Source organism: Perca fluviatilis, chromosome 22 (genome assembly GCF_010015445.1).
Source record: "Perca fluviatilis chromosome 22, GENO_Pfluv_1.0, whole genome shotgun sequence".
NCBI classification, from domain to species: Eukaryota; Metazoa; Chordata; class Actinopteri; order Perciformes; family Percidae; genus Perca; species Perca fluviatilis.
In genome coordinates this window covers 26,189,693-26,214,581 of record NC_053133.1, presented here as the reverse complement: position 1 = coordinate 26,214,581, position 24,889 = coordinate 26,189,693, and the positions used below count along the sequence as shown (strand labels likewise).

The 24,889-nt window shown below is 39.9% G+C and overlaps 1 protein-coding gene across 1 annotated transcript in view; it reads right to left on the bottom strand.

Annotated features, from left to right (window-relative positions):
• Positions 1-23,315, bottom strand: part of LOC120552727 (cullin-1) — a 29,601-nt gene extending 6,286 nt beyond the window's left edge. The window contains exons 1-16 of the mRNA XM_039790952.1: positions 23,281-23,315; positions 20,398-20,572; positions 18,610-18,777; positions 16,611-16,661; positions 16,304-16,394; positions 12,749-12,912; positions 11,067-11,229; positions 10,593-10,723; positions 9,423-9,530; positions 7,618-7,724; positions 6,134-6,182; positions 4,545-4,676; positions 4,255-4,372; positions 3,844-3,920; positions 2,431-2,549; positions 415-559 (exon numbers count right to left, since the gene is read on the bottom strand). Coding sequence (XP_039646886.1) covers positions 415-559; positions 2,431-2,549; positions 3,844-3,920; positions 4,255-4,372; positions 4,545-4,676; positions 6,134-6,182; positions 7,618-7,724; positions 9,423-9,530; positions 10,593-10,723; positions 11,067-11,229; positions 12,749-12,912; positions 16,304-16,394; positions 16,611-16,661; positions 18,610-18,777; positions 20,398-20,572; positions 23,281-23,294 — 1,812 coding nt within the window. The 5' untranslated portion in view covers positions 23,295-23,315. The remainder of the gene's footprint in view (positions 1-414; positions 560-2,430; positions 2,550-3,843; positions 3,921-4,254; positions 4,373-4,544; positions 4,677-6,133; positions 6,183-7,617; positions 7,725-9,422; positions 9,531-10,592; positions 10,724-11,066; positions 11,230-12,748; positions 12,913-16,303; positions 16,395-16,610; positions 16,662-18,609; positions 18,778-20,397; positions 20,573-23,280) is intronic.
• Positions 23,316-24,889: the final 1,574 nt, after the last annotated feature.

Here is a 24,889-nt window from a genome sequence, read left to right as displayed (position 1 = left end):
ATCCGATAGCACGTAATAAAGCCCTAAAGAAAATCTACGTTCAAGTAGTTTATTTATGTTCTTTTTCCGTTTATAACTGACTGTCAAACTGTCAAACAAATAATAAAAGAAAGTTCCACGGCATTCATTGTTTGTATTTGTTCATGTTTCACAAAGAGTTTAACCTGAGCCTGACAGACAACAAAGATAGAAATAATATCACATCCATACAGGGAGAGTACAGCTGTTAAAACATAATAAAATATATGACACACTGGTATCGGATCGGTACTCATATCGGCCGATACGCAAGTTCAGGTATCTGAATCGGTATTGGGAAGCAAAAAATGGTATCGGGCCATCTCTATTTAAGACTGAACTGACTTCTTCCTGCTGAAACTGAAAACATAAAAAAAACGTGACGTTTTTACTCACCAGTAGCTTCGATTTTAACAAAATCTGCAGAACTTGAACCAGAATGTCCTGGAAATAAAAAAGAAAACGTGGAGTCAGTGGAGAAGTTAAACATTTCCAATGACAGCTCGCGTTGCCCTTTTCAAGAAGCCATAAATAAACGAGCCTCCACGAGTCATAAAAGGTTAAAATAATCAATCCATCCTGAAGTCTTTAAGCTTCATCAGAGTGAGAAAGTGCTTTTAAAATGTAAAATGTTATTTTTTTGGGGTTTTAGGCCTGCAGTTTTTATTACCTGGAAACAAAAGACACAACAGATCCAGTATGAAGCTGGCTCTAACTACTCCACACAGCAGATCAACAGCGCAATAATCATCTGACAAATGTGCTTCATAATGACGAGCCAGTATCATCCAGTCAAACATCAGCTGATTAGACCGCACAGAGTCAACATGCAGTTTGATAGGACGCTGTAATAAAGTACAGAACTTCTCGGTTACTCAGAGGGACTTTATCAGACTCGCTCTGCTGACTAGTGATAGACCGGTCTTAAATTACAAAATCAAGCACTTTATTCCAATGGCTACTTTTCCGGTTTATTGTTTTCTTAAATTATTTAAATGTGTTGACGGACATTTTTTTGACGACCTGATAATATATCCATCTTATAATATGTCAGCAAGCAATGCATCATCAAGGCTGTGCTGTAGATGTTGATGAAAAGCCTGTTACCCTTGCACAGTTAACCGTATGCAGCGCACCCATCCATATGATGCACACTGCACACATAATTTGGGTGATATGAATGTAAGACGATTGCAGAAGTGACACTGATCTGTGTTTTTGTGTATTGTTTTTAAAGAAATGGCAGAGCAGATTCCGAAAACAAATCCAGTGTGGCAGGGTTTACATTTTTTGGATGTAAATTGAGGGAGCAAAAGCAGTATTGGCTCCAAATATCAGCTAAAATTAAATAAATAATCCAAATCGGTCGATCCCTACTGCTGGCTGGCTTTAGCTTCAAGTTCCACGAGCTCGCTCTGAACTTGGAAAAACTGTTTTTAACTGTAGTGCCCCGACTTCTCCTGGAACAAACTACAGCACTTTCTTAAAATCAACTCCTGTGTGCCTTTTGGACAAGTTAGAAATCTGGTTTTAAACTTGCAAAACCTCTACTTGTAACCACTTTACACAATTGTCCTTTTTGTAACCGTATTATCCTAATTTACTAATTTTATTTATCAATTCAGAAAGTGTTCTTGTATTTTTTTTTTTTTTATCTTTCTTATGTTGGTGTAATTCTTTTGTGTTGTTGACGTTCGTCTTTGTAATTACTTGATGTCATCGTAAATGAGGGGCCGCCCCTCAATGATCTTTCGAGTTATATAAAAGGTTGCATGAAAAAATGAAAATAAGGCCGGTTACACACTGGCTGTGTGGCATGAGCGTGGCGTTTCTGTTGCGTGGATTTTTCTACGTCTTTACACTCCAGAAACGTGTCTGACGCGGCGCTGCTGCTAGCCTTGTCTGGACACATGGATGTTTCCCATTGATAAAATGAAATACCATGTAAAACATAAATATATATACTGATCTGATTACAGTAAAGACAACATCGGCAGTATTGACGGCAGTATTGGCTCCAGAATATTTCCTTCTGTATTGACAGGTGACATATTAGAAAATGTAAATTTTTTTTTTATTACATTTATATATCTGCATTTATATCAAAACCTCGAGACTTTCAAACATCAACATGTCATTTATTAATATGTATTTGTGTCTAAACGACATATACACATCTTATCCTGTTCTATTTTGCCTGGAAACGCTTCCAACACGCTTGCGTGTCGCGTGAAAAATAGGCGCCGGTTCTATTTCTAGCATGCACGTGTTTTCGTGTCACGCAGGCGGTGTGTAAGCTCTGACCTGTTACCATGGGAGCCATAATAAAAGTGGACACGCCACGCAGCCAGTGTGTAACCGGCTGTAAAAGTGACATTCCCTCCACAGCGCCCTGTGTCTGTCCACACTCACCTGTTCTTGAAGCAGTTGGTGACCAGCTCTCCTTTGGACAGGTGATAGAGCCAAGTCAGCTTCCTGCCGCTGTGTCTGCTGGCGTAAAACGCGGTGAAGCGCTGGTAGCTTCGCTCCAGCTGCACAGAAAGGGAGACAAAGAGGAGAGTTCAGAGGAGGAGAGGTTCTCAAACTGAGGTCCAGGGACCTTCGGGGGGGAGGGGTGGGGGTTTAAGTGAAAGTCTCCGGTTAAAGTAGGGATTTAACCCTTGTGTTGTCTTCCAGTCGACCATGCAACCTTTTGTATTTCTGGGTCAAAATGAAAACTTTTCTTCAACGGTTTTCTTTCTGCACCTTTTGACGTATTTGTGGGGTTTTTTCCCCCCACGTTTTTGAAGCTTTTCCCGTTACTTTTGTCACTTTTTTCAACGTTCTTCTATAAAAAAATAAATTCAAATGCTATGAAATTGGGGCGACCTCTAGCTCACCCAGTGAGAGCGTGCGGCCCACGTAGGCTGAGTCCTTTGCCTGCGGCCCTTTGCTGCTTGTCGTCCCTCATCTCTCTCCCCCTTTCATGTTTATCCACTGTCACTATCTAATAAAAAGGGAAAATGCCCAAAAAATAATCTTAAGAAAATAAAATTAAAATAAAATGCTATGAAATTGAATAAAACGTGTGAAGAGCGTTGTAGTGAACAAACCACGTTGTTTCATTTGAAAATCTGGTTGAAAGAAGCCAGAATTTCTGATATACAAACTTTTTGAAAATGGGTCAGATTTGACCCGAGGACAGGAGAGTTAAAAGGTGTTTTTACTGCCCTGACAGGGCTAAAAAAAACACAGAGGACCTGCACTTTGATATGTCTCTTTGTAGCTTTGCTTATTTAAAGCTAATGTACTTGCACTTACTACTTGTTGTCTGGAGTTTGAACCTTCAGTTGAAAGCACTTAATTGTAAGTCGCTTTGGATAAAAGCGTCAGCTAGATGACATGTAATGTAATAATGTAATGTAATAATGTGATGTAATAATGTGATGTAATAATGTGATGTAATGATCAAATATAAACATTGAGTCCTCGTGATTAAGAGAACAAAAGAGATCTAACAACCAAACCATCAGCGCTCATTGTGAGCTTTAAAACACTCAAAGATTATGACTATAATTTAGATTTCTAGAGAAAGCCAACTGCAGCCTTCTTCTGTTTATTAAAAGGAGGTTTAATTCAACAATCATTAGCGACAGCTGCAGAAAGTCAACGTACTCACACAGGTCTGAAACCACGTACAAACAAAAAAAAAACACATTTTCTCCCAAAGCAGGAGCACAATAAAGCCTCATTTCCTGGATGCTTATGTAGTTTTCAAGCTACTTCATTAAACCCACTTCTGCACAGTGAGAGCTGGGTTGAACAATTAGTTGTGACTAGTCTTACCTCAGAAGGCAGAGCGAAGGTGCAGGACTGCTGGAAAGGCCAAGACCCAGAGCTGAGAACCTGGATACTGAAGTCCACTGTAAACGATTCAAACATATGGGTTTTATGTGCTTTGACACACCAGAGCCCAGCATATTTGACCTCGGATTTAACATTCTGTTAACGTTTGGTACATTTTGAGTGTGATCTGGTATAAACCGTCCTGCAGCATGTGAGATATATATATATATATATATATAAAAAAAGCTCTAAAACATACACTCCATAAACTGCATTTGGTGGGTATGCACCCATATATGTGACGATTGATTGGAGGATGGATTGTGTGTGTGTGTGTGTGTGTGTGTGTGTGTGTGTGTGTGTGTGTGTGTGTGTGTGTGTGTGTGTGTGTGTGTGTGTGTGTGTCCTTACAGTCCAGAGGCTCGGAGTTGGTCAGGTGTTTCTTGAACTGCTCGTTCAGGTCTTTACTGACCCCGATGTCCTGGAACATGCGCTGCAGTTTGGACGTGTACTCAAAGCCGCACGCTTGCTGCACGAGAACAAGAACAAAACCAGATTCAGCGTGAGGTTCTAGGATGCAGAAACTGACAGTCTGGTGTCGTTGTGGATGTTTTCATGCAGACAGACGTGTGTGTGTGTGTGTGTGTGTGTGTGTGTGTGTGTATGTATGTGACGGAGCGCTGGGCTGCGGCGAGTCTCACCTTGAGTTTGGAGATCATGCTGGCCTCTGCGTCGTCGCTGGCGCTGTTCTGGTGGACCAGACGCTTGGCCAGCATCTTAGCATAAAACTTCTGGAAAACATCTTTGTCCTCGATGTATTTGAACACAACCATCTGAGAAGAAGACGGAAATTCACCTCAATGTACTGCTGCTAACCTGAGTAAATCGTCTCACACTTTATACCAGTTTATACTCGAGTGGTCTGTAGATTTGGTGAAATATGTTTATTTAAAAATTAAAACAGTGTTTCTCAAACTGTCTGCGAGAGTTAGTCCAACGCCTAACAGTGAGGAGCATAGATGGGATGTTTTTAATATTAAATAAACCTGTTTGTAAACGTAAATATTATTATTTGAATTGGCAGATTTGTGTGTTGTTGGACTTCAGTCCAACGGTTTCGCGGCACGGCCTCGAATTTACATCACAACTAATCAGCGTGACATTTGAAGGAAATATGGAGGGATTAACATTTACAGTTATGAGCACTACCATTCTTCCCATTAAGATGGCAAGAGAGACAATGAGTAAGATATTTGTGAAACTTTCATTTAGTTTGGCTGTAATTTGTAATATACTGTTGAGATAGGAGGCCCATTGTTTTGGGGATGGATGGATGGAAAGATAGATAGATAGATAGATAGATAGATAGATAGATAGATAGATAGATAGATAGATAGATTAGACAAACTATAATTTAACTGCACAGTTAATTAAACCTAAAGAAATAAAAACAATTATAGAAAAATATGGTGTTCATAAAAATATTTTCTGCTTTAATTGTTCGATGACTAAGGAGCCGCTAAGGGGACATGACCAAAAAAAAAAAATTTAAAGTTTAGTTTCATGTGCTCCTGCAAAACTTTCATGTGCAGAATTCTTTTTAAAGTTTAGTTTCATGTGCTCACACGAAACCTTCATGTGCTCACACGAAACTTTTGCGTGCGCACATGAAAGCCGTATATTGATGTAGCCTGGGCCACACTGGAGACTGTGACAGCTAGGATACAGCGATTTGGATCGGGCAATTATTTTCATTTATCAACAGTTACAAACATATGGCCAACTCCATGCATATAGGTCGATGTACACAAAATGCAAGGAGAATGGATTAAACGTAAGCAGTGCTGCTGACTGTGGCACTGGCACTGTTCAAATCTAAAAGTTTAGTTTCATGTGCTCACGTGAGACTTTCATGTGCGCCCATGAAAAGGTTTTGCGTGCGCACATGAAACTAAACTTTAGATTTTTTTTTTCCCCCTTAGGAAGGAAGGAAGGAAGGAAGGACATAGATAGATAGATAGATAGATAGATAGATAGATAGATAGATAGATAGATAGATAGATAGATAGATAGATAGATAGATAGATAGATAGATAGATAGATAGATAGATAGATAGATAGATAGATAGACTGAAGACCAACTACACTTCTGTGTCTACAACAGATAACACACGAGTAACTAGGTCGGTAGTTCAGAGGTACTTTTCCAGTACAGCTGCGCAGTAAGATGAACACAAACACGCTGTATTATGTGTACGTCTGTGCAAACACACAGGTCAAAGTATCTCACCACTTGGTTGAGTGTGTCCTCCAATTCTGCCTCCTCTGGGTTTTTAGAGCTGAAGAATAAACAGACGCACATAGTTTAAAAGTGAGATTTCACTCTGTGTCAGGTGGTGAGCTCAGAATAACAGATTGTGAAGAGAAAACACTGCAGCGTAGGGGTGGGAATCACAGGGTACCTCACGATACGAGACAAGGCTCACGATACCGATAATATCACGATACAGCAATTGTGCGATAATCAATATATTGCTGGACAATCCTATAATGATGCATCACCGTATCGGTCGGACTACGAACACAAAATGCCCGTGAAAAGTGCAGGTTTTCTATCTTTATTTACTGCAAGTCCAAACTGTTAGACAACTATTCTGCAGCACAAGTTTTTCAGGTTGTAAATTAAAATGACACAACTATAGAGCAACTCTGGGTCCATACTTTGGACTCAAACATGGCTGGGGCATCTGGTATTTTCCTCAAACTGCTGTCAACCATCCCGTTGAAAACCTCTTCCTCTTCGGCTCGTTTACTTATGTTCACGTTTCCTTTCGTTCACGTGTTGAGCGCCAGCTCGAGGAGCCATTAAGCAGCAACGCTGGGAGCAGGGAAATCTATTCAGAGTGCCTTATTTTATTAATTAAAAGTATCGATATTTCGAGCCAGCTTATCGATTTCTGTATCGCACGGAGGACAGCGATATATTGCCGTATCGATGATTTGTCCCACCCCTGCTGCAGTGTGTGCTACAAATAAATCAGTGTCCTTCAAATAATTGAGAAACTATCAGCTGTGGAACTACAAACTCTTGGAAACAGCAGTTTATAAAAAGGCAGATCAAGCTTACTCAGATGTTCTATCATTCTGAGCGCTTCAGGACTTTGTGTCCATGTGGACCTAAAGGTTCACTGTGGATCTTAAAAAAAAAAATAATAATAATCAATGGTTGGAAGACGAAGACATGAAGTGGATATTTTTATACTACTACAGCATTTTACTTGTTTAACGGTGCTGTAGGTAGGATTGTGAAGATCCAGGACTTAGCCTAAGAATTTGAACATCAACAACTTCTCAGTCCCTCCCCTCCTTTCTGCTAAAGTCCAAAACGGTCTCCTAAGCCCCTCCCCCCACATGGGAGAATGAATGCAGTGATCGACACGCAGTTAGACACCCCTCCTGGCCCAGATTGGTGCATCTGAACAGGGAGCGGTGGATTTTTGCAAATCTCACTACAGGCTGTAAGTGGTGTGAGAGGAGCTGGATTTTTTTTTAATGACCTGCTTCATATAGTTCTACTCAAACATAGGGTCAGTTTCAGCAAATATGACAGAAAGGTAGTTTTATAAGTCTTACCTAATGCACCTTTAATACCCAGATATTTAAAAAAAAAAAAAAAAAATCACTTTAACGAGCCCTAAATGTTTCTGATAGTTAAGGGAATAGCAATCACATACAGGTGCGCACACACACACACACACACAATATTTCACGCACCTCTTCTTCAGTAAAGAATCACAGTATCTGGCCAGAAGCTCGGGGGATTTGCTGGACGACTGAGCCATCCTGGTGACGGCGTTGTTGTTGATGAATCGACCACATGCCTGGGAAAAGACAGACCGACCACGTTACAACTAAACCTGTCCAGAAACTGAAGCCCTCTCTGATATTTTGACTCTACTTGCATAGCACCTTTTACAGACAAAGTCACACAGTGCCTCACATGATAAAATTGTTAAAATAAGACCCCAACAGTAAAATGAGCAAACAACATAAAATACCAGTGAGTTTCTGCTGGTTTCAACAAGTCAAATTTAAGACTTTTTTTAAAGACATTTATGAATTAAATTTAAGACCTATGTCACAACATAAAAGTACAATGAGCGCTCAATGGCGTTTTAAGCCCCCAACATTGACTTCAAGGCACCCAACCGTTGCCTTATCCAAGTGCCTTCCACGCAGCGCTGCCTGGAAGACGACGACGGGGGCTTAAAACCTCAAACACCGCAATGAGCAGAGTCACATAAGTACTTGCAAAGTAAATAAATATATTGACGACATGGACGTGGGAAAATGAAGAACCGTTTAAACTTTTTTAAGACCTAGAACACAATACTTCAGCGTAGGGCTGCAGCGAGATTTGACCTAAAATCAAAATGTAAATTTTACCTCGATAACGATAAATGAACGATAATTAATCAGGTTGTTCTAAATCATCTTTTCTGAAGCCAAAATGTTTCCAGACGACGTTTTTTGGGCACAAGTTGCTCAGCTTACTCGGACTCTGTGTTTGGGTTATCCTCGCTATGCTTTCAATGCGGCTGACTGGTCCGGGCGAAGTCACAGACTACATTATCGAAATTATCCTTACGGGAAAAACACGTCGATAACAGCTCCAGAATTTCGATGTCGATACATTTTCTATTAATCGTCCAGCCCTAACTACTATACTATGTCATTATGTCATAGTACATCAACACAGGTGTGATTTCCCACAAACTAAATCAACACAGATCACCAAACATGGGTTTATTTTGTGTGAATCGGCCCTTTAAATCATGAATTTGGTTTGGTAAAACTAAAACAGAATTTTACTGGAGATGATTCTCATTCAGTGGTTTCGTTCTACGTTCCCTTTGATTCTTTGTTTTTATTCTTTGTGTGAACATTTTACCAATATTGTATGAGTTTTGGGAAGTCTTATAATAAACAGGTAAAGTCCTTAACCCCTCCAACATGAGTTATTTGATTTAATATATTTTGACTTTACATGACGAGTTTGTGAACAGATTTTAAATATATTACCTTTATCAAATGATAAAGGTAAAAACCACTTAAACCTATTTAAGACCTAGAACACAATACTTTTTAGTAGGGCTGTGCTCGATTGAAGAAATTCTTAGCCGACTAACGCTCATTCAACTGTATCGACTGATCGATTAGTTGATTTAAATCGATAGATCTGTAAATCTGAGTTTCACCGCAAAGAGTCATGCAAAAGCACCACTTTAATTCTTGTGTTTACCAGAGATGAGCTCGTACGTTTCTTGGAAATAAGTCATTCAGCATGAAAAAAAAGCATAAAACCTGACTAATTGACTAAAGAAATCTAAGTTGACTAAGACCAAAACGACCGATTAGTCGACTAATCGACTAAGAGGGAGCAGCCCTACTTTTTAGAGCCTAAAATTTAGATTATTTTTTTTAGACTTCTTAAGACCTGCAGAAACCCTGTACCAATGGGGAAAATAATTAAAAGCACAACTTTGCAGTCATGGGCAGACTGCAGACGGATTACTCACCTTATCGAGCGCTGCCACGAAGCCGGCGTCGTTGTTGAAGGCAGACATGACCAAGGCGTTGTACTTCTTATGGACGTCCAGCGTGGTCTGGACGTACACTTTGGGGTCCTGCAAGAAACACAGACTTCTACTATCACGACATATTTTTGTATGAATTTCTTGCATTTTTTGTTAAAACTTACTGACTTCAACACCTTTCAAAAGAACACTTATTTTGCAAAAACTTCCAAGTTCTTTTTTTTCTAGATTTTTTCTGACCTCTTAATCAACAGCTCATGGACATTCAAGTGTTTAAATTATAAATAAGAGAAATCGTTGTCTCTCCGGTGAGAAAGAACAGCGATCAGACTGCTGAAGACGCTCAGGGTTGTTCTTTGGTGCTTCGCCGTCTTCTCCGTCAGCTGGAAAACGCGACTTTCAAAGCTCTCTGGCTGAACAAACCATTTGTCACAATATGTATTTGAACCAGCTTTTAAAATTATTTCGCAAAAATGTCAACAAGAAAACCAGACAAACGAAAGTAAGAATACATCAAACAAGGTTATTGTCTTCTGCCTGCTATATTAAACCTACATTGTGTAATTTTTTGAGTTGATTCTTAGCAAAACCCCCTTTGTTCTTTCACAAATATGTGCTCATTCACGTGTAATTACTTCCACCAACTAATATTCGCGTAAGCGTAGAATCTGCCATTTAGAGCGAGTCGCTCGAATGACCACCAAGTTGCGCCTCCATCTTTAAAATATGTTAGCCAAAGAGGGACACACCTCCGCCTTTCGCTCTCTTACACTCGGTGGCATCATGACGAATGCCAGCGTAGAATTACTCGCCAGGGAAGCGAAAAAGAGAATTAAAAGGACAACGCGACAGGCAAAGCAACAAGACCAAAGTTAATATTGGAGTGGCTAGAACAGCTGCGTGTAAACAATGGAGATACTAAGAGATAATTTCGGGTTTGAATGGGAGAATGGGAGGGGCCAGAAAGTAATATTCAGTTGGTTGTCATATACAATTTCACCGCTAGATGGGAGAACTTCTTACACGATGTAGCTTTAATGTAAACTGACGATAACCAAACTGTCCGGCTTTGAATCGGTACCTTTTTGTTACTCGAAACGTTAAAGTAAACCAGTGAGAATTGTAATCGAGAGGAGAATTAATTGTCCGTACGTTGAGCGCGGCCTCTCCACACTTCTCGATGGCGGCCAGGCCCTGGTTGTGGATGTGAGTCTCTAGAAGTTTCTTCAGTTCGCCCAGACCGTCTGTGATCCGCGACACCAGGTTGTACATCCGGCCCAGGTCTGAGAAGAGATGCAGAGCGTTATCAGCAGGGGACAGAAGTTTAGTCATTAGCTCATTTCAACCCAAAGGTTAAGCAGATTTTAAGCAAAAGTAAAAACAAAAAATAATAATAATTAAAAAAAAAAAAAAACTCGTAAAAACTGGTTCGTCTGGTTTAAATGTGTAAAATGTGAGTCCATTAAGACCATTAAGACCAAGAAAGTGGATCACATCACTCCAGTTCTGAGGTCTTAACACTGGCTTCCTGTCCCTTGAAGAATTAATTTCAAAATACTTCTGTAAATGATTGATTAAAAGCTGCAGGATCAGCGGACACAGTGAAATAAAAATGGCAGGGTGTACCTTCATTCTTGTCGGCATCCAGGAGGTTCTGAAACTCGGTGTGGAAGATCTCCAGGTGTTTCTCTATGAGGACCTGCTCACACTTCCTGGCCAGCTCGTCCTGAGTGGATTCATGGAGGTAAACCTGCACACGCCGCTGCTCCTCCAGCAGACGAGCCTCCGCCTGAGCAAATAAACAGAGATATACAATCATTTCTTTTATTAGGACAAGATCGTCCCCTTCACAACAGGGTTATTGTAGCAAACTACAAAAATAAACAGTGAAAAATATCTTTAGTCAACTGTAACTGAATAAAAACTTAACTGATCGCCAAGTTAATGATTAAAAACTAAATAAAAATGAACGTAGATCATTTCCGTTTTAGTTTGTTTGCTATAATTTATCACTACAGGAAGAAAAAAAGGAGACAGCATGAATTTCCGTCGACTCTCGTGACACCGAACCACAGAAATTACAAAAGGACTTGACGTGAGACGGCGCTGTGACGTAATTGCATCACATCGGACACTAAAGTAACGCAAAGATTAAACATTAAACATTATTCTCCAACCATGTTTTTTGTTTGTATATGTAGCTACATAATACTGGCCCCGACAAAAACAAACTAATACTAGCAAACACTCTGAAAACTAAATTAAACTAAATTAGTTTAATTTAAATAATTTTTAGAGTGTCTAACTAGCAAACACACTCTGAAAACTAACTTAATCTAAACTGAAAGTAGCAATCTCTCTGAAAACTAACTTAATCTAAACTAAAAGTAGCAAACACACTCTGAAAACTAATTTAATCTAAACTAAAAGTAGCAAACACACTCTGAAAACTAATTTAATCTAAACTAAAAGTAGCAAACACACTCTGAAAACTAATTTAATCTAAACTAAAAGTAGCAAACACACTCTGAAAACTGACTTAATCTAAACTAAAAGTAGCAAACACACTTGGAAAACTAATTTAATCTAAACTAAAAGTAGCAAACACTCTGAAAACTAACTTAATATAAACTAAAAGTAGCAAACACTCTGAAAACTAACTTAATCTCTCTGAAAACTAACTTAATATAAACTAAAAGTAGCAAACACTCTGAAAACTAACTTAATCTCTCTGAAAACTAACTTAATCTAAACTAAAAGTAGCAAACACTCAGAAAACTAATTTAATCTAAACTAAAAGTAGCAAACACACTTGGAAAACTAACTTAATCTAAACTAAAAGTAGCAAACACACTTGGAAAACTAATTTAATCCAAACTAAAAGTAGCAAACACTCTGAAAACTAACTTAATCTCTGAAAACTAACTTAATCTAAACTAAAAGTAGCAAACACTCTGAAAACTAACTTCATCTCTGAAAACTAACTTCATCTCTGAAAACTAACTTAATCTAAACTAAAAATAGCAAACACTCTGAAAACTAACTTAATCTCTCTGAAAAGTAACTTATTCTAAACTAAAAGTAGCAATCACAATCTGAAAACTAACTTAATCTAAAACTAATCCAACAATCAAAACTAAGATAAAATAGAAACGAATTGGAAAATTCAAAAAACGTAATAACGATGCCTCACAACCAGTTTAAATGTTTAAAACCCTAGTTTTAAAAGCAACTCTTTCATCTTCCGTGTGCCACGTTGAGTCCATTCATCCGTAACGGTGAGCTGCTGAAGTGGGAGGAGCGTCTACCTTCTTCATGTACTCGGTGACGGGGTTCTGCTGCAGGAACTCGGTGCTCTCGCGCGTGTAGAACCGCTCGGTGTCAGTGAGGAACTGACATTCAAAGTACTCTTTGTACACGGACAGCGTGGGGCCTTTGGCGAAGGCGTCCTCTTCGTTCAGACCCAGCTCAACTGGAGGGGGGGGGAGGAGAGGGGAGACACGAGGAAAACAGGGGGTTAAGGTGAGGCGTCAGGATACTACGTTCACAGTTACTGAACAGGACCACACCTTTACGCTGGTTCGGTCTCATAAATAGGGATGAAACAATTCACTCAACTCTCAATTCACTTTTTTTTAACAGAATGAGCTGCAGACCAATGCCTGGAGACATTTACATGGATTTATATAAACTGTGCAAAACAACAGATGTGTCATCTTATGAAAAGTGATACTGAAATTGTATTTTATCTTAAATAACAAAAATTAGTTGTTTTTTTTTTGTGTGGGATTTTTAGGCCTTTTATTTTTGACAAGACAGCTTAGACTTTGAAAGGGGAGAGAGAGGGGGGGAGGTGGCACGCAGCAAAGGGCCAAAAGTCAGAACCGAACCTGCGGCCGCTTTGTTGAGGACTGAGCCTCTGTATATGGGCACGCGCTCTTCCAGGTGAGCTACCCAGGCGCCCATAAATAACCAAAATTAAATTTAAAAAAATAAATCCCACATGAAAATAACTAAATAAATAGGAAAGATCTGTTTAAATAAGAACACAGACGACGTAGTGAGCTCTGAACTTAAAACAAGTGAAAACTAAAGTAGATTAACGACCCAGGACGTTTAAAAATTGCCTCACAATTCATTTTTCATCTCAACAGGTTGTAATCTTTACACATTTACATCCATTTTAACAGATTAATGGTGCATCGTTACATCCCTACTTATCGTTTCATAGTCGAAGAACTAAATGTCACTTAATGTTTTCATTTCTAAGAATGTATTGGCCATCTAAAAAGGTAAAAGCAACTTATTTGGGAAATCCTCTGCACCTGGACTTGACTTTTAGTATCTCATAAACCCTTTTATAATACACTGTGGTATTGAAATATATGTTGTCTGCTTCAGCTTCGAGTTGAGAGCAGCCGATCAGAAGTCAGGTTGGACAATATCTCAGTTATTTTTATCTGTAAACATCCTATATTTACTCAACAAATCCTGCAGCTGTTCAGCTTAGATGTTCAGATCTATCAGGACAGTACTGGTCTAAAAATCAAACCTGATATCAATGTTCCCCACTGACTGTCGACAGACGTACTGTATATTCATGATCACAGCTAGAGAAAGCAGAATTAAAAGATCCTACTGGGTTATTATATACAGAAGCTCTGAAACGGGTCTTCAATACCAGAAGGTCGGCCTCCAACCGCGAGCTTAAAGACGTCTGATTTAAGCCCAGAGATTAAATTAAGACTGACGTTTTAAATAGTTAAATTAGAGTTAAGATGGCTGGTTTTGATAACATTCCCTGAACGAGTTTTAAATTTTCCTTTCACACTTTCCTTTATTTATTTAATTAATCGTATTTTTAGTTCAATAAAGAAAATTACTCCAGATCATTAGCTGTGTTTACATGGACCCTAATATTGCACTAATCAGAATAAAAATGCCTCATTTAACCACCTCAATCGGAAGAGACCGACACGATCGGACAGAATTTCATCGGATTAAGGGCTGGTGTAAACCATTTAATAGGAAAATATTAGGATCTAATGTCCATGTAAAATGCTTAATTAGATCGTTTCTCTCTGGTTGGCATCAATATGTACTTTCTGCGCACGTTTGCCCAACGTGGGGGAAACATTGTGTGACGGGACGAACAGAAACGTGGCGGCAGCAAAATCAATACTCAGGTTTGTGGCTAAAAGATTTAAAGATTGACAGAAGATTGTTGCACGAGGCTGAGGCAGCGGTCGAGAGGCTCTAAACAACGAGTTAAAGGGATACTTCACCGATTTAATATTAAGCTTTGTGTCGGTAGAAACCCGGTAGTATTTTCGAATGACCGTGCTTCCCTCCCTCATGTCCCCCCCCCCTGATACGAGACATAGCTGCATTGTGTGTCTGGAAAAAAAACTGTTATGATGCAAAAATTGTCATTTTGCATCATCGGCGGCGTTTTTTGGCCAGAGGCTAGAGACTACAGCCAAAAAAAACAACAATAAAATAAATAAATAATAAAAACAAAAAAAAGCTGATGATGCAAAATGACATTTTTTGCCTCAGAGGTTTTTTTCCAGACCCACAATCAGCTATCTCTCGTATCATCGTATCACGTAATCCGTGAAGTATCCCTTTAATGAACGAAGCTGGAATCCACCAAACTATCCTCAATAAAGATGCAAAAAAAATTTAAAAACTATGTTCTTCTCGTTATATTTCCGGCAGCATCTACGCTTCGCAGCGGGTGGAACCACTTTGCACAATTCACAAAAAAAAAAGTTTGGCAAATCACCTGAAAACCGTAAGCAAAAACATAGCCTTGATAAAAAGTACGATTACCAGGCCTCTTAAATTATATTATAATAATTATTCTACTGCTCCCTTTTGGACTAAGTTTAAAAAGCCAAGCGTGCAGAAGCTTAAGGTTGGTTATAATGACTGTCTGAGGATACTGCTCAACAAACACAGCAAACACAGGTGCTCTAATGCAAGTGACCTGTTTCGTAATGCAGGGGTCAGCACCTTCCAGGCACTACTGACGAGTCTCTCGCCTGAACATCTCCCAGAACAGCATTGTTATGCTGCTGGCAAATCCTAGGTTTAGTGCCATACGATCATCACTATGGCAACACTGGTATAAGTGTATTTTATAGAAATGCAGTATTGTTTTTAATATATGTATATTTCTCTTTTTATTGTATGTTGTATGTCATGTCTGTGTCTTCTGAATGGACCTTGAGTCTGGCAATAAAGTGGATGATGATGCGTGTATATATTTTGACATGCATAAATTATTTTATGTCATTATCCAACTGACCAAAGCTGACTGACTGACAGCAGTTAACTCAACTTAAGTTCAAGTAAACTAAAAGCATTTTCATGCTGGCTTAAAAAAAATCAACAGAAGAAATAACCGCTCACACGCCAGCCAAAGTCCCTCTCCGTCATACCTTTGAATGTATTTGAATACCTCCCACTAAAGCTTCAAAAGCCCAAAAAGTGATATTCGGGACAGGCCTAGCTCTGGGCCATGTAAACACACATCTTATCTGATCACTATTTAGCATCTATGTAAACAGTTAAGTTGGGACCTCTTATCAGAATGATTTCAATCCAGTTGAAGAAATATTGTCCATATAAATGCAGCTATGGAAGAAGTGTGGTAGCTCAAATTTCCCAAAAACAAAAGGGGGCAATAACAGAAAAATAAAAATGTAAAACCCCCAGTGAGGAGTTGCTGTGAGTCTTTGCTGTGTGTACATATGGAGCTCAGCGTTATGAAAGACATGCATTTCTTCGTTATCTAAGGTCTGCCAAGCAACAGGCGGCTGTTTCTCTTTATTTCTTCACTGCGCGTGTTGACCTACCATAGGACTGGACCACACCGCTGATCAGTCTGGTGTTAATGGTCTCCCCATTCCTCTCTCGCTCTATCAGCTTCAGCACAGCGTTTGTTACCTGAAAAAGAGACGTTAGTTTAGCTCAAGGAGATTCGTTGCAGTGACAAAAATAAAAAGCAAAGAGGAAAGGAAATACAGAGTTTTGCAGGTTAAAACGCACATGAGCTTAATTGACAAAAACAAGATAAAAACGGTTTGCTTTTTTCCCTCTACATTGTGTATTTTTTATTTTGTTTTTGCTCGCTCCACTTCCATAAAAAGAAACTGAACACACCTGTTTGTTGAGGGGTCGGAATAAACACTCCCTCCAGGTCACAAGTGCCAGCTGGGAGGAAAGCGCCACGTCCGAGAGAGAGAGAGAGGAGAGGAGAACGAGAAGGTTAACGACAGGTCAAGACTTCGGGCTGCGTGTCTGTTACTCGTCTCCGTTCCTTTTGATCAGTGTGACCCATAATCAGCCCAAACTAAAAGGAGTTTCAAATGACTTTCAAGGTCCTGTAGGGGGAAATTCTTATGGTACAGGTCCAAAACTGGAAATCACAAAAGGCCTCTTTCTGTACCGTTAAAACGTCTTCACATACTGGTGACATCACTTCTAAATCAATGCTGCATCAACACAAACATGAAGCACAGTCACAGGTTTTAGAACGGGTTCGGACCATGAAATGCTGGGCAGCTCTCCGAGCCACGTTTACAATCCACAAGACTTTTATTTTGAAGTTCCAGCTCCCCGGAAAACAGCCCTCCTGTACTCAGGGTTTCTGCAGGTTCTACCATGTCAAATTTAAGACTTTTTAAGATCATTATGAATGAAATTTAACCCTTGTGTTGTCCTCCCGGGTCAAAATTAACACAGTTTTTATGTTTATGTTGCTTTTTTTCCCACGTTATGCTTTTAAAAAAGGGATAAAAAAATGCTGTCGCTTATTTCAACGTTTTTGTCACTTATTTCAACATTTTTGGCACTTTTTTCCCCATTAACACCAGTATATTCACCACTAGACCCATTTATTTGCACTAGTTTTACACTTATCTTTTGGAATTCATGGTCAATAAACCTCATTTGTATGAAATGTTCTAATTTCTGTGCAAGAAAAAAAGAGGAATGAAGGTAATGGATAATCCCAGATCTGTCAAAGTTTAGTCAGGATAATGCTATAAAACTGAATACAACACCCCAAAATTTTATGAAAATAGAGATCTGATCCTTCATTTCCTTTGTGAAGAGCGTCTTATGGACCCATCCATGTTATTTTGGGGCAATTTAAGTTAAAAGAAACCCAAATTTATGATATAGAAACTTTGAAAATGGGTCAAATTTGACCCTAGGACAACATGAGGGTTAAGACCTTATATCACGACATCGTACAAAAAAAAAACATCATCTGAAATGTTTTTTCAAGCCCATTATCGCTAAACTTGCACTTTCCCATAGCTGCAGAATTAAATCAGTTTTATCTCTAACTTAACAAAAAAAAGCTGATTGGCTGCAATATAAGTTGTATTTTGGTCCCATTTGTATATCTTTGTATAGCTTTTCAATGAGCATTAGAGGAGTTACATGGACATGGGAAAATTAAGACCAGTTTAAAATTATTTAAAAGGAACACACTGACTTATTGGGACTTTGTCTTATTCACCGTGTCCCCCAGAGTTAGATAAGTCCATACATACCCTTCTCATCTCCGTGCGTGTCGTAACTCTGACGCCCCCACCGCTAGCCTAGCTTAGCACAGATCCTGGAGGTAACCGGCTCCATCTAGCCTACTGCTCCCAATAAGTGACAAAATAACGCCAACATGTTCCTATTTAAATGTGATTTGTATAGTCACAGCGTGTACAAATAACAAGGTCACATGACACACAGCCATCTTCTAACTGTATACATACTGGGAACTATATTCTCAGAAGGGCGAAGCACTGCTACTTCTGCTACTTGGGCGTAGTGATTTGCTCGCAGCATCTTGGAAGCCCTGTGGTGAGGAGCAGAGAGCATCAACGGTGCTTTTAAGGTGTTGCGCTAATCACTCCGCCCAAGTAGCAGTGCTTCGCCTTCTGAGAATATAGTTCCCAGTATGACACATATTTTGCCTTGAACAAATATTGCAAATGGGATATTGCGCTAGTCTATATTGTGATTTCAATGAAATTGCGATTTAGTGTGCAGCCCTACAAAATATGCATTTCATTCCTTCTCTTCATTCAGATTAGAAGCTAAAGATACCTCCAAAGCCACCGAGAGCCTTCACCAACCGACAGATATTAAGACGTACCGAGTAGATCTCATAGATGCCTTTGCGTCCCTCGTCACACTCTCGTCTGACCCAGTGGCGGTTGAGGTAGGCGCAGATCCCGTTGAGGACCTTACTGGAGAAGCGGTAGTCCTCCCACTGCTGGGTGTAAAACTTCAACACACACTCGTCCATCAGATCCTCGCCATCCTGGAGGGGAAACCCAGGGAGGAGGCGAGAGAAAGACAAAGTACGGACAGGAAATCAGAGGGTGATTCTGGGACGGTTGGAAAATTTAGGTTGCAGCCTGCAACTAATTAACCTGACTCCGCCAGATGGATTGCTTGGCATTTGCTCGGCATATCCATCTGGGAAATTTCCGTTGGAGTACTTTTTGGGAAGGGGCGAAAATCCTGGTTAGCCGATTGGATAAACCATCTGTCTATCACCTATGTTGGTGATAGATGGGCCAAATCAACCAATCAGATCAAACTCTTGCTGAAACCAGTCGGGAGAAGAGCCAAAACATCTTTTCCTCCGAAAAAAGCCTCCAGTGCTGTTTTTTTGCTCTTCTTTCAATGAAGGAATACTTTCTAATTGGGATAAAACTTGTCGCGATAGCTACGCTCATCTCATCCGTGGAAGCCGCCACGTTGTTTAGACTGAACAGTCGCTTCTCGTTGGCGTCACACCTAAACCCGCCTCAAAACCAACTCCGATTGGTCGGTCGTTTGGCGAAAGGCTCCAAATTTTCTCTATCTCAAGATGTCATACTGATCTGCGAGTGGAAAACTGGAGCTCGCCAGATCAGGATGGTCTCACGAGGCTAGCAACTAATGCCGACCTTACACCAAATGACTTTTCAAGCGATTCCACAGTCTCAGACTATTTTCTAGTATCGTAATGAAACCCTGAGAGTCTTGCACCATCGTTTGGTGTAAGGTCATAAAACTCAGTCCCAGTCAGTCTCTCTCCCGTCTGGACTCTCAAAAATGTTTGATACTCTCCCAAGTTTTAAGTCTTGGTAGTGAAGTTAAATCATGTTGAACGTTGTCAACAACCAATGGGTGCTCTCCCTCCAGCACCAAACAGGAAGCAGCAAACGGCTAGGATGGTTGTTGTTTATGGTTCCTATGGCGCCGCGCTAAGCTAAACGCTAAAAGAGGGAAAGTTGCAGATTCTCAACCCTTCTGAAGCGAGTCATCCAATGGGAGATTTACCGGCGGACTAACGCAGACCTCTGGGTACTGGAGACATTCATCTGCATGTAACGGCAGAACAGGAAGTCACCAGACCTTCCCCTTTAGTTGCCAGCTAATGCTAATGGTAGCTAGCGCGCTTGGTTACATTGTTCAAAACAAATCTAGTTGTAGTCTTGTGACGTGTGACCCTGCAAGATCCCCAGTCTTATCATATGATGATAGTCTTTAACGTGAGATGTGAGATGGTGTCAGACGTTTTAAAGTCTTCTAGTGTACGATAGGCATTGTTGGGTAATCTGGTGATTATTTTCTGGATTAATGGATTAGTTGTTTGGTTTATCAAATGTCCGAAAATTGTGAAAAACGTGGATCAGTGTTTCCCAAAGGCCCAAGATCACGTCCTCAAATGTCTTGTTTTGTCCTCACCTCAAACATATTCAGTTCACTGTCACAGAGGAGAGAAGACACTAGAACATATTCACATTTAACAAGCTGCAAACAGAAGAGTTTTGCCGATTAAATCGATTATCAAAATAGTTGGTGATTGATTCAACAGTTGACAACTAATCCATTAATCTTTGCTAATCGTTTGTTACCGTCGCAGTGCTTCTGAAGTGCGTGGACTCACCTTGAGCAGGCTGGTCAGATAGTTCTTCAGGAACTCTTTGAGCCGCTTGTAGAGCTCCAGGCCTACAAACTGAGCCCCGCCTGGAGTGGTGGACTTTTTGGAGGGCTTGGCTGGAGGCACGGAGCCCCTGCCCTGGCTCGACTGGTGGACGCTGGTACAATAGTTATATACATGTCTGAGAAGGGAAACGTTAAGGAACAAAACACAGAGAGACCCTACGCAATCACAGGTTTAAATTCATCGCCAAAATGTAGCTGACCTTTACATAAAACGAAAAGGAGCAAGAGAGGAATTATGCGCTCTACTCTGTCTTTCAAACTAATTCATAAATGGTAATATATAGAGCCGTAACATATTGGAACACCCCCCCACCCACCCACCCACACACACACACACACACACACATTTAATCCTAATGGGAAATATTTCAGGCTTCAAAAAGAAACTAAGAGAAGCTGTTATCAGTAAAGAGATTAGGTTGAAACCTGTTTGATTCCTGTCTTCGTGTGTGTGTGTGTGTGTGTGTGTGTGTGTGTGTGTGTGTGTGTGTGTGTGTGTGTGTGTGTGTGTGTGTGTGTGAGAGAGAAAGGGGGTTGTGTGCTGTGCATACTGCTACACCTCTTGATCATGTTGTGTGTACCTGTAATATGAGATGTATTTTATTGCCATTTGTTTTTTACTAACTGAGCATTGTTTGGTTTTTAAATTGTTGTATTTGTGCGTTCTGTGGGCCTACAGATGCAAATTAGGAAAAGGCTAACTCTGGTTCAATGCATTAAATGATTACATTTATGTTTAAATTGCACACTGTCCCTTACAAATAAAATTGAAATTGAAATTGATTCGGTTATTCCTTTCTGTCTTCTTTCTTTCTATTACTACAGAATATATTTTATTTCATGTTACGGTTTGGTTTGGTTTTTATGAAACATGACAAACTGGCTACTGTGCATTCTGTTTTATAAAATCCAGGATGTTTTCACTGTTCTGATACAACAATATGTATTTTGCTTTATAATATTTGTCTTGTGTTGGACCCCAGGAAGAATAGTCTTCACTACGTTGATGACTAATGGGGGATCCTAAATAAACAAAACTATACACAACATCAATATACTGGGTTCTCCGAGTAACATTTAAGACTTTTTAAAGACAGTAATACCACCTAGGATGGAGAAAAGCAGTAATTACCAAACAATGTAACCGGAATTTAATAATTAATTTGTGTGTTTGTACCTTACTAACATTAAATAAAATATTTGTTGCATTTAGACTCCAAAACCTTACCTACATAAAATATTTATTCATGACATGACGGCATTTCTGTTATGCATACGAAAGGACAAGAATAAAATGTAAGACTTTAGCAAACTAAAAAATACTTTTAAGGTGGTATTTTTAGAATATTAAATTTAAAACTTGTTTTTACTACTTGTAAGACCTTGCGGGAACCCTGTCTATAAGTTTTTCCTTTTTTTTTTATTGGTGACCAGCGATGCAGACTTTGGCCCGAAAAGCTGTGAAAGACTAAATGTGTCACTGACGGATTGTAGCTTTATATAAAGTTGAAATAAATGTGGTTCTTTCTTCCTGCCTGACAGGATAGAATTACGGTTCTGAGATTAAACGGCTGGGTGCATTTCTTATTTCAGGGAAACGATGACATCCTGTAGTGCTAGAAAGGTGCTTAACAGGAAGAGAGCATGTCAGAACAACAAAATGTGCCCTCGGAGAAAAATTGGCACGTTGTGTACTTCACACTCGCATCTATGGAGTTTGAATGTTTGAAGGGTGAAATATCTACAGTTTCATTAGAAAAAATACATTTTTGATTAAGGCCTCCTGAGGTCATTATGTAGGTGGCATTTCTGAAGCAAAGGCTTGTTTCCTGTTTTCTGGACTCTGGCCTGCTTGGGTGTTCTTTTGTTGTAACTCATTACGCGGCCAAGCAGCTATAAAAGAGGTCTGGGTTTGAGAGAGAGAGAGAAGGAAGTAGCCAAGTACACTACAACACACCGCGAGGCAGGCTGCAGTTTCAACAACTGGCAAAACACAGTTAATTATTTGCGTCCCTGTTAGGTAACCATTACTGAACTTAAACCTGAGAATGGATCAGCTATTAGGGCAATAAATTAGAGAGTAAAATGTTTGATTGTTTACATATTGTTCTTGAAGATCAGATTTGTATGTGGTTCAGTTAACTTCCCAAATATGTGGAATAAGTGGAATGCAGCCATCAGTAATGGTTTAATACCAGGACCTCTCCTAAGTGGAATGCAGCCATCAGTAATGGTTTAATACCAGGACCTCTCCTAAGTGGAATGCAGCCATCAGTAATGGTTTAATACCAGGGCCTCTCCTAAGTGGAATGCAGCCATCAGTAATGGTTTAATACCAGGACCTCTCCTAAGTGGAATGCAGCCATCAGTAATGGTTTAATACCAGGGCCTCTCCTAAGTGGAATGCAGCCATCAGTAATGGTTTAATACCAGGACCTCTCCTAAGTGGAATGCAGCCATCAGTAATGGTTTAATACCAGGGCCTCTCCTAAGTGGGATGCAGCCATCAGTAATGGTTTAATACCAGGGCCTCTCCTAAGTGGAATGCAGCCATCAGTAATGGTTTAATACCAGGGCCTCTCCTAAGTGGAAGGCAGCCATCAGTAATGGTTTAATACCAGGGCCTCTCCTAAGTGGAATGCAGCCATCAGTAATGGTTTAATACCAGGGCCTCTCCTAAGTGGAATGCAGCCATCAGTAATGGGTTTGAATACACCTGTGCTTTTCCTACCATGACATGTCAACATGTCTGCTGTGAAAAAGGTCTATAAAATCTATCATCACAGCCTCACAGCCTCGACCTTCCCCCGGTCTGACAGGATACGTGTAGAGTTCCATGTACGCTAATTTCTGGCCATGCTTTTCACTCGAAGGGGGTGGGGGGGGGGGGGGTGTAGCTGGTCGTCGACTGTGAGACGGGTTGCAGTCCCACTCCGCACGCCTGGGTGGCGCTGTCTGCCACTCCTCCGCCTAAAAGATTTGGTGCACCTCACCAGATGACCTGCAAAACAAAACGACAACAAAATACATTTCGTTTAACAATATGGCTACTAACAATTATTTCACTGTTAATTATTTTCTGGATTAATGGATTAGTTGTTGGTCTATAAAATGGTAAAAAAAAAAAAAAAAAGTCAAAATCTGTTCCCCAGATTTTCTGTATCTGCGTTTTATTTACCTGATAACCGATAAAGTCAATCAATTTAAAAGTGTGTTCTACTTTGGCTCGGCTACAGCTAGGGGTAAGAAAGAGAAAGAAAGTGTATATAAACAGGAACAGTACAACGCTGTCAGCGATAGATTTACTAAACAACAGTAGGGGTGCGGGAAAAAAATCGATACAGCATAGTATCGCAATATTTTCCGTGGCAATACTGTATCGATACACAGACGCCAAGTATCGATCTTTTATTATATAGGTGTTGGTCAGATTGCCTGCTTGACAATCCCATTTTGCAGCAATACAATTGAAATGAGATGAACAAATAGAGACATGTATCTTTTTAGACAAACAGATGTTGACAGTTTTCTTTTGGGGACATAATTTGAAATTTGGAAAAATTTGAAGTTGGAAAAAAGGTAATAAATTGCAATATATCGCAGAATATTGCAATATCTTTAAAATCGCAATAATATTGTATCATGACATAATCGTGATGATATCGTATCGTGAGGCCTGTGGTGATTCCCACCCCTAGCTACAGCTCTGTGGGCCATCACTAGAGTGCAGAATTTTTCTGTTCGAGCCCGACCCAGTTAAAATCTCTTTCTTTTTCCTCATACTAACGACATGTACGTTTGTTTGTGTGGAAAGCTTTTATTCAGCAACTGTAGGAAGGCATTCAGAAATGTCAACAGATGAGGTCATCAGCGCACACGGGGCAACAAGCGCACGTTAACACAGGCGCGCACCTACATAATAAGCTGTTTTAAATATAAAATGTTCAATGCCTTATCGCGCCGATGTGACCGAGCCCGACCCAAACCCTAACATAATTTCTAAATATCTGTCCAAACCCGGCCGGTACAGTCGGGCTCGGTTCGGGTATCCATCTTCTACCCCCCCCCCCACGCCTCAGCCAGCACAGTTGCACTTTCTAGAAAGGGATTCTATGCAATGGGACTGCAATGTTTCTTCATATTTTTCTTATTTTATTTATTGTGTGAGTGTGTATATGAAAGGGAGTATTGTTTTAGAGGATGCAAAAGCAAATTTCGTTGTCTGGTTCTACTGCACAATGACAACTAGGGCTGGGCGATATGGAGAAAATCAGATATCAAAATACCTCAATATCGATACCGCAACGATATTACAGTGTTGACTATTGGTGCTTTCACAAAATATTTACACAAGATTTTAGATAAATAATCATCAGTAATGTAGATATAATGTCTAAGTGGGTAAAGGCAAATAATAGAACAGCTACAACAGT